Source organism: Melanotaenia boesemani, chromosome 14, assembly GCF_017639745.1.
Source record: "Melanotaenia boesemani isolate fMelBoe1 chromosome 14, fMelBoe1.pri, whole genome shotgun sequence".
NCBI lineage: Eukaryota > Metazoa > Chordata > Actinopteri > Atheriniformes > Melanotaeniidae > Melanotaenia > Melanotaenia boesemani.
Genome location: NC_055695.1, coordinates 8,649,601 through 8,664,681, shown reverse-complemented (window position 1 = coordinate 8,664,681; position 15,081 = coordinate 8,649,601). Strand labels below are relative to the sequence as shown.

General features: G+C 38.3%; 1 protein-coding gene across 7 annotated transcripts in view; it reads left to right on the top strand.

The window, feature by feature from the left end:
- The window catches only part of LOC121652588 (cAMP-specific 3',5'-cyclic phosphodiesterase 4D-like), a 92,415-nt gene that overhangs the window by 63,701 nt on the left and 13,633 nt on the right, over positions 1-15,081 (top strand). For 4 of the 7 annotated variants that reach the window (XM_042005429.1, XM_042005430.1, XM_042005436.1 and 1 more), the window contains 3 exons: positions 12,375-12,566; positions 13,127-13,168; positions 13,942-13,978. In XM_042005429.1, the coding sequence (XP_041861363.1) occupies positions 12,375-12,566; positions 13,127-13,168; positions 13,942-13,978 (271 nt within the window). The remainder of the gene's footprint in view (positions 1-12,374; positions 12,567-13,126; positions 13,169-13,941; positions 13,979-15,081) is intronic. The other 3 variants (XM_042005432.1, XM_042005433.1, XM_042005435.1) reach the window with 1 other exon arrangement.

The following is a 15,081-nucleotide window of genomic DNA, read 5'->3' as shown; positions in this document are numbered from 1 at the left end:
TTCTAGTTCCACGTTATTGGCATTAATATAATACTGGTACTGTCCCATAACCCATTGGTTCCCAACCTATTTTCCTCTGAGACCCCCTTTATGCATATGTTAAAAAGCCACGGACCCCCTGCCCTACCCCATGCTGAAACCATACTTGGTTTTATGCTTTCAAAAGTGAGCTTCTCACCATAAATAATGTATTCCTGTCCTCCAATAAAGGCAAAGTTAAGTAAATTAAATTAACATGTACTTACTTTACTTACTTTTTTCCTTAAAATAGGGACAATATGTGCGGACATTAATCACAATGTCTCTTAATGTTCAAAGCCTCAGGGACCCCCTTAGGTTTTTGAGGGGACCCCCTTGAGGGATTCCAGATCCCCTGTTGGGAACCACTGCCCTCACCTTTTCATGTCTGTGTTTAACTAGATGTTTAGTTAGATGTTTGAACTTCAGTGTGGACCGTTTTAACATGCTGCTATAAATTGATCAAGGGTTTAACTCTTTAGTTTTTTAACAACATAAATAATTAATTGTTTGCTTGGAGATCAGTTGTTTTTTGGTTTGTTTTTTTTTTTTTTTGTCTTTTTTTTCAACTTTCAAAGTGCATCTTTTGAAGTACTTCCTTCCCTTCACTCAGTTTTCTTTCATCAGTTTTAATATTAAATTTAATTGAAAATGTAGATCTTCCTTGCCTCCAGTGTGGGCATCGCTGGTGTGTGAATGTGTGTGAATGTTCTTTGCTGGACGGAGAGGCCGTTGGTTCGGCTTTGCAGCCACGTTTCCGTTAGTCTGCCACAGAGAAGCTGCGGCTACACATGTAGCTTAGCACGGCCAGAGTGTGAAAGTGGAGCAAATGAATAATGGATTCACTGTAAAAGCACTTGATGTGCCTTGAAAAACAGCCATATAAATCTAATCCATTATTATTATTATTATTATTATTTATTTATTTATTTATTTATTTATTTTCTGGAATTCAGTCTTTGTTGGCGTTTAAATTCTTCAGATCCTTTTAAGCTTATTCTGTGTGTTATTATTCTGTTTCTCATCAGCCTGTCTCCCTAGTGAAAATGATGAGGTTTAACTAAAAGACTCGCTTATTCAGTATGTGTCACCTCCAACTAGACCACTAGAGTCTGAATCACAATGTGAGAGGGAGCTTATAATTCTAGGAATAATCAAATTTGTAATGTTGCTACTTGCTTTTTACATAGATATATTTTCCATCTGAATAACATCTTTTGCCACAGTTTGAAGTTTTTGTCTTCAGTAAGAGCCTGTGTGTCCCGTGTAGATTAATGTGATCCAGCAAATTAGAGCTCTGCTGTGAAGTTTCTTGCAGACAGGTTTTAGCTGCTGAAGTCAGAGATGTTGGGTCTTAGCATGTCGGTGACAGTCAAGCTGAAATGTCTCATGATTGTGCAGTTTGTGCTCGTTTCTGTTTAAACAGTATGTAATTCAGTGAAGATCTGCTCCATCTTTTATCAGTTTACACCTTGTTTTTCCACAAAGATCAAAGCCGTCATGTTGTTCTAAAACGTTTGCTAAACTATATATTTTCTTTAGCTTGTACAATTTTATGTACTGTACGTTGAAAATGGTTGTTATCTGCTATTTTTTTTACAAATAAAAGACTTAGTCATTTCAATCCTTGCCTTCCGTCATGCTAAACTTTTTTGTAAACTTGGATTTATACTCAGGAAAATGAAGCCTAACAAAGTAGTTTTAGGGTCTGAAGCTAGTACCCAGTTTTGTGTAGAACTGATGCACAAATGTGGGAAACCACCGAGCCAGTCACTAAGATGTAAATGAAGTTAACAAAGAAAAAGATCATAGCAACAGATATATCACATCATGTCAGTTCAGGATGGGAGTGAATCTCTGCAGGTATCACTTGAGTTCTTCTGCTTTCTGCATGCAGCCTGTCGCTCGCAGCAACTCAGATATGAAAACTGACCTTTGTTGGTGTCACAGCAGGTTGCCCGGCCCTGTGGGCTTCAGGTCTTGTCAACACACCGCAACGTGACAGACGGCTCTCTCCACATGAGGTCCAAAGTCAAAGCTGCCAGTGCGTTGCAACATAATGTGAAAAGGGAGTCACGTAAGCCCTGACATGGCACCAAAATCACCATGAGGATGAGTCAGCTATGAGTGTCAAGTGACAGTATCGACAGTCTCATAATGCCTCTGCAGTTTTTTTAACTTAGCTCACTTGTTCTGGCCAAGCTGCTGAAGTCCTCCCTCCATTTCACTTCTGCTCCATCTGCTTGGTTTATGCTTGTCAGGCATGTTTCCCACATCCCAGTGACATGTGTCTGCTGACAGGTTGTTGCTTTCATCCCTGAATTCCTCACAGCATGCTCTGTCAATAATGTTTATGCAATAAACTAGGCTATATGAAGGGATTCCCCTAAGCACCTGGATATGACATAAGGGGCTGAGGTTGACTAATGCAGAATGCTGCAAACAGAGTGGGAACCCCTGCAAGGAAATTTGACATGTAATCTTTAAACTTTAAACCAAATAGATCAAATAAACAGGACAATCCAGCTCAAATAATAGACGATATACTGAGCTACTTATCACCAGAAGTGAACCGGCTAAAGATCCAATTAATGGCTTTTACCTTAGCCTTCAGCTTGTATCACAGTCCTCTTTTATTCATTGATTTCCTTATTCATCACTATACTTATATAACAAAGTATGGAGTAGAAAACAGGTGGTTGTACACAATCTGTTTCTGTTAAAATTTGTGAATGGCTCCTTTTAATCTGTTCCCAGTTGATTCAGTTACTGTAATCTCCTGATGCTGTTCTCTTTCTTGTTGGTTCAGTCTCCTGCTCAGATATTGTTCTTCCAGCAGCTGTCGTCCGCTGATGTCATGCATCTTCCTCTTAAATATTTCTTATCTAGGAACAGTAGAAAGATTCTTCATTTCATTATTATTTGAGGATAATTCTCTTTTCTATCACCCGTTCATGCTTGACATGGGGTGGGGACTGGTTATAATATTGACGCAACAATGACTGTTTCCTGGACTTGTTCCCACCTAATTTCCAAACCACAGTTGACGCCGCATCCTGCTGAACTACATCTCCCTTCCGCTCCGAGTCCTGGAGTCATTTCACTCTCTGAACTCTGAACCTACAACAAACACATTTCAACTATAATCCCACCACATCCACAAATGCAGCCAGTTTCATAGCACCCTTCATGTTCTACAAAGTCATTTGGTGGAAAACCAAAACTGCAGCGAGCAGAGCGTTGAGCCGAGAATAACTGCAGGCCTGCAAGCTGGTCGATCGGCATGGCAGCAGCAGCCATGAAACTACAACTGACGTCAGCAGACATGCGTGATTGTTTCTGTGACTGTTGAATATCACTGCTAGAATAGTAGACTCACTGTTATCCTGACATCTCTGTGACTCCAGCTATGATGATCACCTGAGACAAATCAGCATTCAACAAAGAGGCTTGTTCCACAGTTTTCTCGGAGGAATAGACAATAGTGCATTGATGGGCTTTTAACGAATGAGGAATCAAGGCATCCACATGAGGTCTGCTTCTGCACAGTTTGTCACAGGTGAACTTTATCACCTATGTACACTTCAGGGCTCCGCCTACACAGCGGGAGGCCAGGTAGGAAAGGACTGGAAATCTTCACACAACTTATGGGTGCTTTTTTTTTTGTTATTGTTGTTTTGATTTTGTTTGTTTTATATTTTTTGCTTACAACAGCCAAGAACGTAAGCAAATAAAAATTAATTTTTTATCTAAAAATAGATAAATGTAATATAGATTCATGTTGCTGCAGTTGGTCTTCTCACACTTGCTAATGTGTTGTGTTGTGTTCTTGTGCTTGTGCAAAACAATATGGATTTGCAAATAAGTGTTGCATGTAAAATACAGGAATCTACCTTCACTATCCTAAAACCAGAGCCTTAACTTGGACAACTTTTGATAAATGAACACCAAATATCTTTCTGCTGTCTTGAACTCATTTGGATGATTTTATACGAAGTAACATGATGCGGGAATTGTTTTGGCTGTAAAAGCTGAGTCTGGAGCATGTTGGGAATAAATGAATGTGACATTCATTGGAGACAGTGAGTTTTTTACTGACACTGACAGGAAAAAAAATATTTAGCTTGGACCAGTTGCATTGTAGTCCTTTGGATGAGGTTAGTGTTTGATCTGATACTGTTCTAGTGCATTACATCAGGGTGTGCCAGATTTATCCTTAGTTTTTGTCATTTAGATCATGTGTTTAGTCTTATTTAACTAAGTAATAATCTAATGTCACTTACTTCTGTTATATAAGCAAGCGTGAGTCTCGGTTGTTGACATGAAGAATCAAACACCTGAAAACATTTAAGACACCCCCTGTTGTCTCCATCTTGCTGTGTCCTGCTGATCAGCAAAGTGATTGGCTGCTCCTTGGCTAATTAGAGGAGGAAGTTGCACACTCCTGCCTCAACTCCAGACTCAATCACTGTATACCAAAAGGCACCAATTAGTGCAGTATGAGCATGATTAGAGGAGCACTCTCAGCATGGCTTGTTGCTGGGCAAAGACGTTTGTGTGTATGTGTTGCTGCCCTGAACCAGCCTGCCCGGTTGCGCACCCGTGTGATGTAAGGTTGTTTGATTTTCAGGTCGATTCTGGAGCCAAATGTAGATCTCTACTGCTGGGGCCGCAATCACAGTGCCTGTGTGTGTGTTTGTGTGTGTGTGTGTGTGTGTGTGTCCTTTGTGGCCTGGGTAGTTGTGGACCAGTGCGTTACATCTCTAACCAGTTTCTAATGATGTTAATGCCGATCAGCCTCTGTATGGATTTCTGCCCTGCTGGACAGACAGAGCTAATTGCTGCAGATATGATCAATATCAGTCCCGGGGAGTGAATCAACCTTTGAGGCACCCTGAACTCATAAAATTTAACCAGTTCAGCTCAACACAGTCACATTCATACCTAAGGAACCAGTGTGGGAAAAAAGGCTTCTTTTTTTCTTCTTGTAGGCAAAGTGACAAAAGGTTTAAGGTAAAGATTTGCTTTCCCTTCCTCTTTTAAATAACACTTTTTGCTAAGGTAAATGATTTCTGTGTCACAGGGAATGACCTGAAACTTGGTTTCAGGTCATTCTCGGTTTATGCGTACAAAAGAAAAACGCTTCAGATTTTTGTGTAGATCCTGCTTGTTCTCTTTTTTAAAATTGAGAGGCTGTTAAAATTTTGAATCAGGCTGCTTGTAAAACAAAATTACTAAGTTAAGATGTCTTCTTTGGCTATAAGTATTTATTTCCCTAAATTTTCCTCCTTTACATTTTAAACCCCAGTGGGTAGAGGGACCCGCTATTTTCCAAGGCAAGAGTCCTTTGCCTGCCTGTAGGTCAGAGGTGACAGAAAAATAATAAATAAAGCAGCTGGTTTGACTGGCTGCAACCTTCTCCTCCCCTTTGCTATATTTAGGGAGACATGAGCTGCTCTGTGATCGGATGTTAGACGCAGAGCGTTTGCTGTGTTTGGGCAGAGATCCACAGTGGCTTGTCAGGTAAATAGAAAACACAACTGGCTCTTCATGGAGCTCTGCCCGTCCAGTACCGTCATACTGTATGTAAGAGTGGATTAAGAGGAAGTGAGAGAGAATCTCTCAGTATGCTGCAGTATTTTAAGTGGTCTTTGGTCTGAAAGAAGTTTTCGACCTTTTAATTAAAGACTCAAGAGTAAGATTGCAGTAATTTTTCAGCTTAATTGATTTGAGCTTAAATAAATTGTTTTAATTTATCAGCAATGTGCAAGAAAAAATGTAAATTAAAACAGTCTTTTGATTAAAAAAAATCACAGTATCTTTGATTTTTTGTTATTTAACTTGTACTAGGAGTAACTGCACAATGGTATAGAAGCATTCACACTCCTGACAAGCTTAGCGTTAAGAAAAGGCTTGGACTTGTGACAGAAAGATCCACAACATCTAGTGACACACTTTTACTTTTGTTTTGGAAACTTAGCTTTCTTGTATTATGTGTGCTCATGGCAAGTTTGTGAAACTGTGGATTTGTGTGAACTCCATTGTCTGTAATGTAATCTGCATGGATTTTTTAACAGCTTGGATGGGAGGAATATTGTCTTTACTACCAGGTGCAGGTCTTCTGTAATTTGCAGAAACTTGTGTCATGTTTATCTAACTACAGTAAACGTTGAAGACATGGACATACGACAAAAAAAAGCAGGACAAGCAGCAGATTCAGTGTTACATTCGAGGATTGGGGTTATTTCAAAAGGCGTTGTTTGGTTTGATTTCTTTTAAATTTCTCTGAGATCAAATGTTGGCTGTGAGTTGGTGCTAAAAGTAAAACTCAATTTATCTGAAGCTGGAAACATTGGAAAATGTGATCACAGAACTGGTAATGAATTTACAATCCATCGATAATTGTTGCAGCTTTAGTCCCTGTTTCTCCTGCAAATCAATTGTTATAATGAAAATGGAGCTGTCCATAGACAGAGATGTTACAGATATATAATAAAAGGATATTTTGTCCAAATGTACTAATGTATTGCATCTGCACCACTTATAGAGGAGTTTGTCATTACCTCCAAAGCAGAGACTGTACAGTAATACAGGAGAACAGTTTGAACTTTGGCGTCTCACCTCTTTCTTTACAATGCACAGAACTGAATCTGCGTAAGTAGCCTTCCTGCTTGGTCTTCTCCCACCCTGCTGCCCAACGTCTCCTTTGTGTGTGCAGTCATTATGAGATTGAGACACACAGAACATGCAGTACAAGCCACAGAGTGACAGTGAAAGGAAAGATCTGTTTGGCACGGCACTAGATGAGGGGGAAGCGGCTTGTTTTTCTTTTGCATTCAGATCAAATGTACAATAGGCTTTAGGTGTAAAGCAAACAAACCCTCTTTACTCCGTGAACTTGCACTGACACGCTATCATGTCTTCTATGTTTGTGAGGACTTGGGTTGTGTAATGCATCACACATTCAAACCATTACAACCTGATTTGCTGACTAATAACTAAAACTTATTCTAACTTTGATCCTAAAAACAAATTTGAACCCTCAAAACCTTTAAGACTTTATGTAATTTACTACTTTGAGGTTTTTCGTTTCTCTCTCTCTCTCTCTCTCTCTCTCTCTCTCTCTCTCTCTCTCTCACACACACACACACACACACAAATATTATAAAGCAGTTCCTGGACTGTTTTCCTCCTCACCTCTTGCCTCCTTCCCTTCCTGGTGTGATGTTTGAGGCCTGTTGGGCAATTCCCACGCTACAAGGAAAGAAAACAGGAGGGAGTAAGTGTGTATTTGTGTGTGTGCTTTGACCTTTGATCCTGAGCCCCCCACCCCCTTCAAATAACATCTGGCCTTGATGGCAGTTTTGTGGATCACACAGACATAGTCGGAAGATGCTTAAATCCCTCGGCTCTGGTTCCCATGAGCTCTGTCAAACACACATGACTGGACAACAACTAGAAGTGGAAGTTTCACTTTTGATGTAACTACAGAGACATACACTCAAAGAAGACTTCATTGGGATGACATAACATCCGGTTTGGGTGACAGATGTCGGATTGATGGTTAAGGCTGCATGACACTGACTTACAAGAGATGAACATCATTGTATGCTGCAGCCCAATTTGGTGGTCTGTAAGTGTGAAACATTTTTGTAGTGGCGAAAAACACCTTTCACAGTTTTCTAAACCCAGAAAAATTTCCTTAATTGTTTATTTTATACGATCAGCTATTCATAACCAAATGACATTTCATTTCTGGTCATAATGACATAAATAATCAAAGGAAATCTTTGCAAAGATCTGAATTTGCTGTCAATTAACACTTCTTTTTTAATTTTTGATTTTTGGAAAAAGGATTTTTCCTTTTGGTGTAAACTTAACATCCTGGGAACAAAAGCAATGGCTAGGATGTGGGTGTTATGAGATGTGTTTGTGTGTGTGTAAGAGGAAAGTTTAGTAAAACAGAGTTAAAGAGAGAAAAGGGAGCAGTGATGCACGTCAGAGAAGCAGAGAACAATGCAGGAGACACACCAAGGTCAGTTTGTTATGTATGTTTTAACTGGAGGAGACGCCAGCCCTCCCTGCTGTCAGTCTGTCTTTTTTGTGTGGAGTTTATGGCAGTGGCTGAAATAAGATGTATTTTTCCAGCATACATATTATTTATGTAAAAAAACATATATATATATATATGTGTGTGTGTGTGTAGCAATAAATCTATTTACTTATAGTGATTTAACTAATAACAAGACTTTTGCCGTCAGCTTTAATAAACCTGAACTGATGTGTTTCCATCTGTCATGCAGTTTTCATCAGAATACGCAGGTACCACCACCTTTCTACTCAAGAAATATAATTACACCATGCAATTGTGTTCCTTAACAGAAACACTATTACATTAATGCTCCATTTCTATTTATTTAATATAAGCATAGATCTCACTGGTTTACACCCCAACAGAAGCAAGTACAAAAAATGAAAACAAAATGACCCCGGAAGAGTGATTTATTAGGAAATAAAGCAGTTTTAGTACAGAAAGAAAAATATTGACATCAGTTGCAGTAACGTTTATTCCTCAGCAGTGGGCGCTGCACACCCTTTAAAAGCCCATGGCCTTGAGGATGGAGGTTGTCACAGACAACTTACTGTAAGTTAAGTTAGTCTGCGAAAAAGCTTTGTGGTCATCAGTACCTGCTTTTCTCATTGTTATTAGTGACATTACTTCATCATGTGACCTGCTGGCTTTGTGAATGTTCATTACACTGGTTTTGTACAGAGGTTGTTTTGCACCAGTGCTGCGATGGAGACTTTGATGTGACCACTTTCTTCATTTAGTTAGTTTCTCTGCTTAAAAGTCTGTCAAGTCAGGATTTTAAGAAAGATTTAGTTTCACACAATGGTTTGAACACTGGTTTCTCTTAAAATTAAACCTAGTCATTCTATGTGGTGAAACTGTGTTTTTATCCACAAAATCTACTTTCTGCACCTGCCTTAGTTACAGTCATTCAGAAAATTCTGCAAAGTTCTGTTATTTTTACATTTATAATTCTGAAATTTCTCTTTTTTTCATGTGTGTGTTTGTATTGCATAACTATCTCGATGAGCCATTTCCTGTCTTGGTAAAAAAAAAAAAAAAAAAATCAAAGGCAACTATAAACCTGAAGGTTTCTACTTTCCTGGTTAAATAAAGGCTAAATTGATTAAAAATTTTACTTTTGAGAGTTAAAACTACAGACATTTTAAAACTGCAGACTTTTTAACATGATTTTATGTTGTTATAAATGTTCTTACTTATAAATTTGGTTGAATGAAAGAGAAAATGTGCAAAGTAGAATAGAAGAAGAAGAAAAAGTTAAAATTCCAAATAGAATCCCGTACAGATATAAATCTAAAGGGGAGAAATGATCTCCATCTTCGTAAGAGGTGTCACAAGTCTCCCAGTTCCCCTCTCTTCCTGTCAGCCAGATCTATTTATAGCCTCTGACGTCACTAGGCTTCTCTGATGGAGCCTCATCACAGCCAGCAACACTGAGCCAGGAATGGGGGGAGGGGGGGTTTAAGCAAAGTGTGGTGATGGTGGGGTGACATCGTTGAGGTAAACCCTGCAGCTGCAGCCCTGCCTCTCTCCATCATGTTACACCAATCAGGTGTGAGGTACCAAACGCATCACTGTGCTGGATACAGCCTTCCTGGTGAACCCCCACCCCCGTCCTCTTCCTCATCTCTCCCTGTTTCTGTGAACTGGGACTGTTTCATTCAGCATCAGTTGCATAATAGCCATCTATCTTTCATCTGGCCCTTTTATTGGTGGAACCCTGGAGGCAGAGCTAAAAATAGACACAGAGGCAGCCTTATTGCTCTGTTTTCTATTGATATGACCCATGGATGGAGGGAGGGAGGTGGCTGCCATGAATGAGAATGAATCTAATTGACAAAACACAAACAGACACACACAAAAAAACATTGTATTAATATTTACACACAGTTGTGCTTTTTATACAATATTTGACAGGATAATTTAAATAAAAGGAAAACCAAAAGCAGCTTGATTTCAGTCCTTTAACCAGTTATCTTTACCTGCAGATCAATAGTCTATGTGTCCTTGAGCAAGGCACAGCTTACTGAGTGTATATGGAACATGGTGTAGAGATCAGAGAATAATAACGTCCATGTAGATAAGTTTTAACCCTTCGCAGTCCTGGCTTTGTGCTCGTTTCTCCCTCGCAACTCGGTTTGTCCTCATTATTTTGCTCTTCAGTGTGTGTTTTATGTAAATTAGCAAAACCTTCAGTTCAAACAGACTGACGTCGTATTGATTATTATCTTTATTATTTATTTTTATTTAGGATTTCCAATGGTTTAAAATAATGACAAGTGTAGCTGTGATGCTGTGACCGAGAGACAGCAGCAGAGGTGGAGCGGTTGTAGCTGCTGATGTAACTCGCCTGTGTTGACGTCATGTCATAAATAGTGAAGGGAAAGATGTACATAAATGTTTTTGATAGTGCAAGCAAGTATTCACCAGGAATATAATAAAACATTAATACATCAGCTTGATGGTCAACAAACCAATAACATCAAAACTGGAAATATTGATCAAACATTAATGCAGTAATGGTTTGTAAGTTGTGCTTAAGAAAGAAAACGTGGAATTCTTTACATTATGCATCTTAAAATACATAAGACATACGCAACTTTTTTTTTTTTTTAAAAAAAAGAATGGATTGTTATTCCTGATTAAGCTTAAAAATCAAATACATTTTTTTATTTTAGTTTCTTTTTGTGATTTGATATGAATGGAAGCAATTGTGTTACATCAGTACGTGATATAGTCTCATATTGATTGCTGACTCCTAAAAGAAATGGACTTGAACTCATTTTGTGGCAGAGTTTCTAATATCTACAAACACTGAATTGTTCTCTATTGAATGGATATGTACTTTTTGTTATTGGCCTTGTAGCCAAACTGCAAAGGAATCCATAGTGTTTCTGCCTTTTTTTATACATCTTCATCTTTATCCTCTTCATCTTATTTCTTCTTGTGACATTGGAGTCTGTTGCAACCCCTAGAATCATTGGTGCCATGTTGAATAACTTAAACAAGATCACCTAATAAATGCACCATTGGATTTAAACATTTCGACACACTTTCCCAGAAAAACCTCTGGGAAACTTTTATGAGGAAACTAGATTTTTTTGTATTTGACCAAAAGAAAACAAAATGAAAGTTGCAAAAATACATGTTGCACTTTTTCAACTGTTGATGTGTTTACATTGAGGCTCGCAAAGCTGACAGATGTAAGTCTTCATCTTAGACCAGTGTAAAGATCTGAGGACTGGAGTTATACAGTATGAGCCACTTCCTTGGTCTTGCTGAGGACTTCTGGACTAACTGCAGCTGTCTGATGGACTTTGTTGGAAGACCTGCAAGGACAGCATTACATTAGTTCAGTCTACTAAACATAAATGCACAGACAAGTTTTTCTAAATCCTGCTAAATATGTTCTTTATGTGATTAAAAGCTGATTTCACAGCTGTCTTAATGTAACTGTTGAAATTATGGTTTTAATCCATGACAACTCCCAGATTTCTGGCTTGGTTGTTAGTCTTGAACTTAGCTGTTTGAAGCTGAGTACTGACTAGTAATTTCCTTGGCTCCAAAATCTTAAACAGATTGATAGATATGATCAAAATGTCAAAAGAACTTTTAGCTGGTGACTCGTTTTTTTCAGCGTTTTCAAAATTTTCAAAACAATATTTAAACAGAGTCTCACAAAACAAATCGGACTGATTTTAGATTTTAAGATCAGATGAACCTTTCTTTCTTCCTTATCTCCAATATCTGATTGAAACCATGAGCAGGGACTGAGATCATATATCAGGAACGATCATGACTTTGCTTGTGGACTCTTTTCTGAGCTCACCTAAAACTGATTGTATCATTTGACCACAAACAAGTCCTGCTTTTAGTTTAATTAAGTCTAGTTTCTATGTTAACATCAATCCTGTTCTTGCGCAGCTTTATATTTGTAGCCTCCTTGTATCGGCTGTCAGAGATCTGACAGTGAGCTCTTCAGATCTTTTTGAAGATTAATTTGGTTTTAAGCTCTCAGCTACACCCATTCTGAACAGGTTTTTTGGTATGTTTTATAGAAAATAGGTCGGTGAGGTAACAGGTATTTGCAGCACTAGCTAACTGCACACATTTTTAATAATAGGAGCCATTCAAACAATCAGTAAAATTTGAATAAAAAAGAATAACAAATAAATAAACAAATAATAAAAATGAAATTAAATGAAATTAAATTAAATTAAAAAGAGCCGTACTTATGATTTTCTTTTCTTTTGTGTCTTTGCAGTTTTGATGTGGAGAATGGCCTGTCGGTGGGACGTAGTCCGCTGGACTCTCAGACTAGCCCAGGCTCTGGTCTGGTACTTCAGACCAACTTCCCCCACAGTCAGCGCCGTGAGTCCTTCCTGTACCGCTCTGACTCAGACTTCGACCTGTCACCCAAAACAATGTCCCGCAACTCATCCACTGCCAGCGACCTGTGAGTATTTATAGACACTTTTGTTTTGTGTCAGATAAAATGAGCCAACCAGTAAAGACCTGTTGCCTTTTTTCTATTTTGCGCTGGAAAATGAGTGTTTAAAGATGTGTGTGAGGAGCAGAATTACAACAAGTTATTTAATCTGTGTTTCCCTCATGACTCATCATAAGTGAACCCACAGATAGAAATAATGCTGTTTATAATAACTGATCAAAATGAATGTCAGCATCATCGTGATGGTATTAGCTCTGCTGAGGATAGACTGTTTGGGGATTTATTTAACAATCTCTTAATATTAAAACATATGTTTTGTGAGTCCATCCAAGGTCCTATTTACATACTAAGAAAAAGTATTTTTGACATCTGGCTTTAAAGAGGCTTTTGGCAGCACAGCTTAACTTTGCATAAGTGAAAACAGTAAAATAATCAGACGTTCGAGCAGAGTGATGGGCTGTTTTGCATCCAGTTTCTGTCTCTGTGCAGCTAGCAGTCTGTTTGAAGCCAGTGACAGTGTAAATGGGGCCTCGACCACCAATAGCTGTCGCTCCTCTGTTTTGAAGGGAGGAGGGATTGAAGCATTGGGAAGTCAATTGGCTACCTCGGTGAGACATCGTGTGAAGACTGCTGTGATCTTTCTGTCAATCTCTTTGGGCTGTGCCATGTGGTCATGAGTCACCCTCCCCCTCCCCACCCTTTCTGTTTACAAGTCACCTTGTCCCAAACACGACCTGAAGAGCACTATTATTAAAAGCTCAGCTCCAAAAGTACCAGCAAGCATTTGACAGGTGGTGAACAGAGATCAGCCATGTTTCATGTATCTGTTTAGAAATTCATATAATTTTTGTTCAGGCATCAATGTTGCACAGCATACATCTCATATGGAGTCAAAATGTTTGCTGGGGCAAGGATGCACACGCTGACTTTATACCTTTCACTTGCAGCATGGTTTTACCCTAAAGCTTTAGGTGTCTAAGATGCATGCTGGACACTAAAGCTTCAGAGTCTTTGAACACTGCCCCTCTCCTGCACACGTTTCTACTTATACAAACATCTGTGATTTCTGACCCTCATAAAAACAGCCATTGTAGCTTCTTTTTTTCCCCTAGCCACACAGTAATATTCACTTGCCTTTTAGCTGCAGCAATTACCAAGATGTTCTGTATTAGTGAAACTAATGAAATCCACCCTCCTTTCTCTATACCCAGTGTGATATTAAGACCATGCATGGTCTCAGCCAACTGCATCTTCTCTTGAGTATCCTTACATGTTGTCACTATATGTGTGTATTGTCAGGGTTTTGCGTCACATATTTGCCCTAATTCGGTCTTGTCTTGCATGACTTTTTCACAAGGTGTTTGTGACTTTTTTTTCCCAGGCATGGAGAAGACATGATAGTGACGCCATTTGCACAAGTAAGTCACATTTACATGTATCCTTCAGCTCACAGTCGCTTCTGTCAAAGTTTAATTGTCCAATTTATTCAAATCCAACCCAACAAAGTGTCTTTATAGCAGCAACAACAGGTTAAACCTAAAATCTGTACAGTAGTAGTTTATTATTAGTAATTAATAAAACAATGTATTTCTAGTTGTTTTGTTTTTTTATTTAAAGATTTTCCAAATAAATTCAGTTTGTTAGGTTTTATTAACTGTATAAATATATAGCACAATTCAATGACAGGGAGATTCAAAGTGCTTTAAGAAACATTGAAACATCAGACAATAAGAAGCATAATTTAAAATTAAAAACAAAAGAGAAAGGAAAAATAAATAATATTATATAAACAGTTTTAAAACATGATCACGTTTAAAAATTCAAGCTTAAAAGAAACAGTGCAGATTTGGCCTTTTAAAAAAAACTATTCAAATGCGGCAAAGAACAGGTGGGTCTTTAACCTGAATTTAAATAAACTGAGTCTTCTATCATAGATTTCATTTTATTTTATTTCTGCAACCATTATGTAATTAATAAAATCACATTTGCTGTCCTTGTGTGCATAGCAGAGCAAAATGGTCACAAGTCTCTCTTCATTTGTAGTATATTGAGTATTTAATTGTAACAGGAGGCTATTTTCACAAGGATTGAGTGTCTTCATTCATTTTGCCAAACTAAGAATGCAGCCATGGTATAAAGATTTATTAAAAATAGTAAACCATATAATGCACTCAGAATTTGTTTGCTTCTCTAAGAACACAAACATAAAAGTTAACTTGTGTCTAAAAGATGACAGATATCCAGATTTGCCTCCAGAAAATGGGACTTACTTTTATTTGCTGTACCGTATTTAGCCTGAGGTAGTATGCTGGATTATACCATTTGGACATACTAAAAAAAATGTCCATCTCTAAGAGTGAGTCTGTCCAGATAATGCACATGACTCCATGATAGGTTTCACTCAGCAGTTAGAGAAATAAGAAATGGTTCATTTTTACCAGAAAACACCCACACACATTCTCTTTGTCCTAGGCTTGTTCTGATTCTTTATGTGTGTGTGGATCCTCTTGAGGTTTGGCTC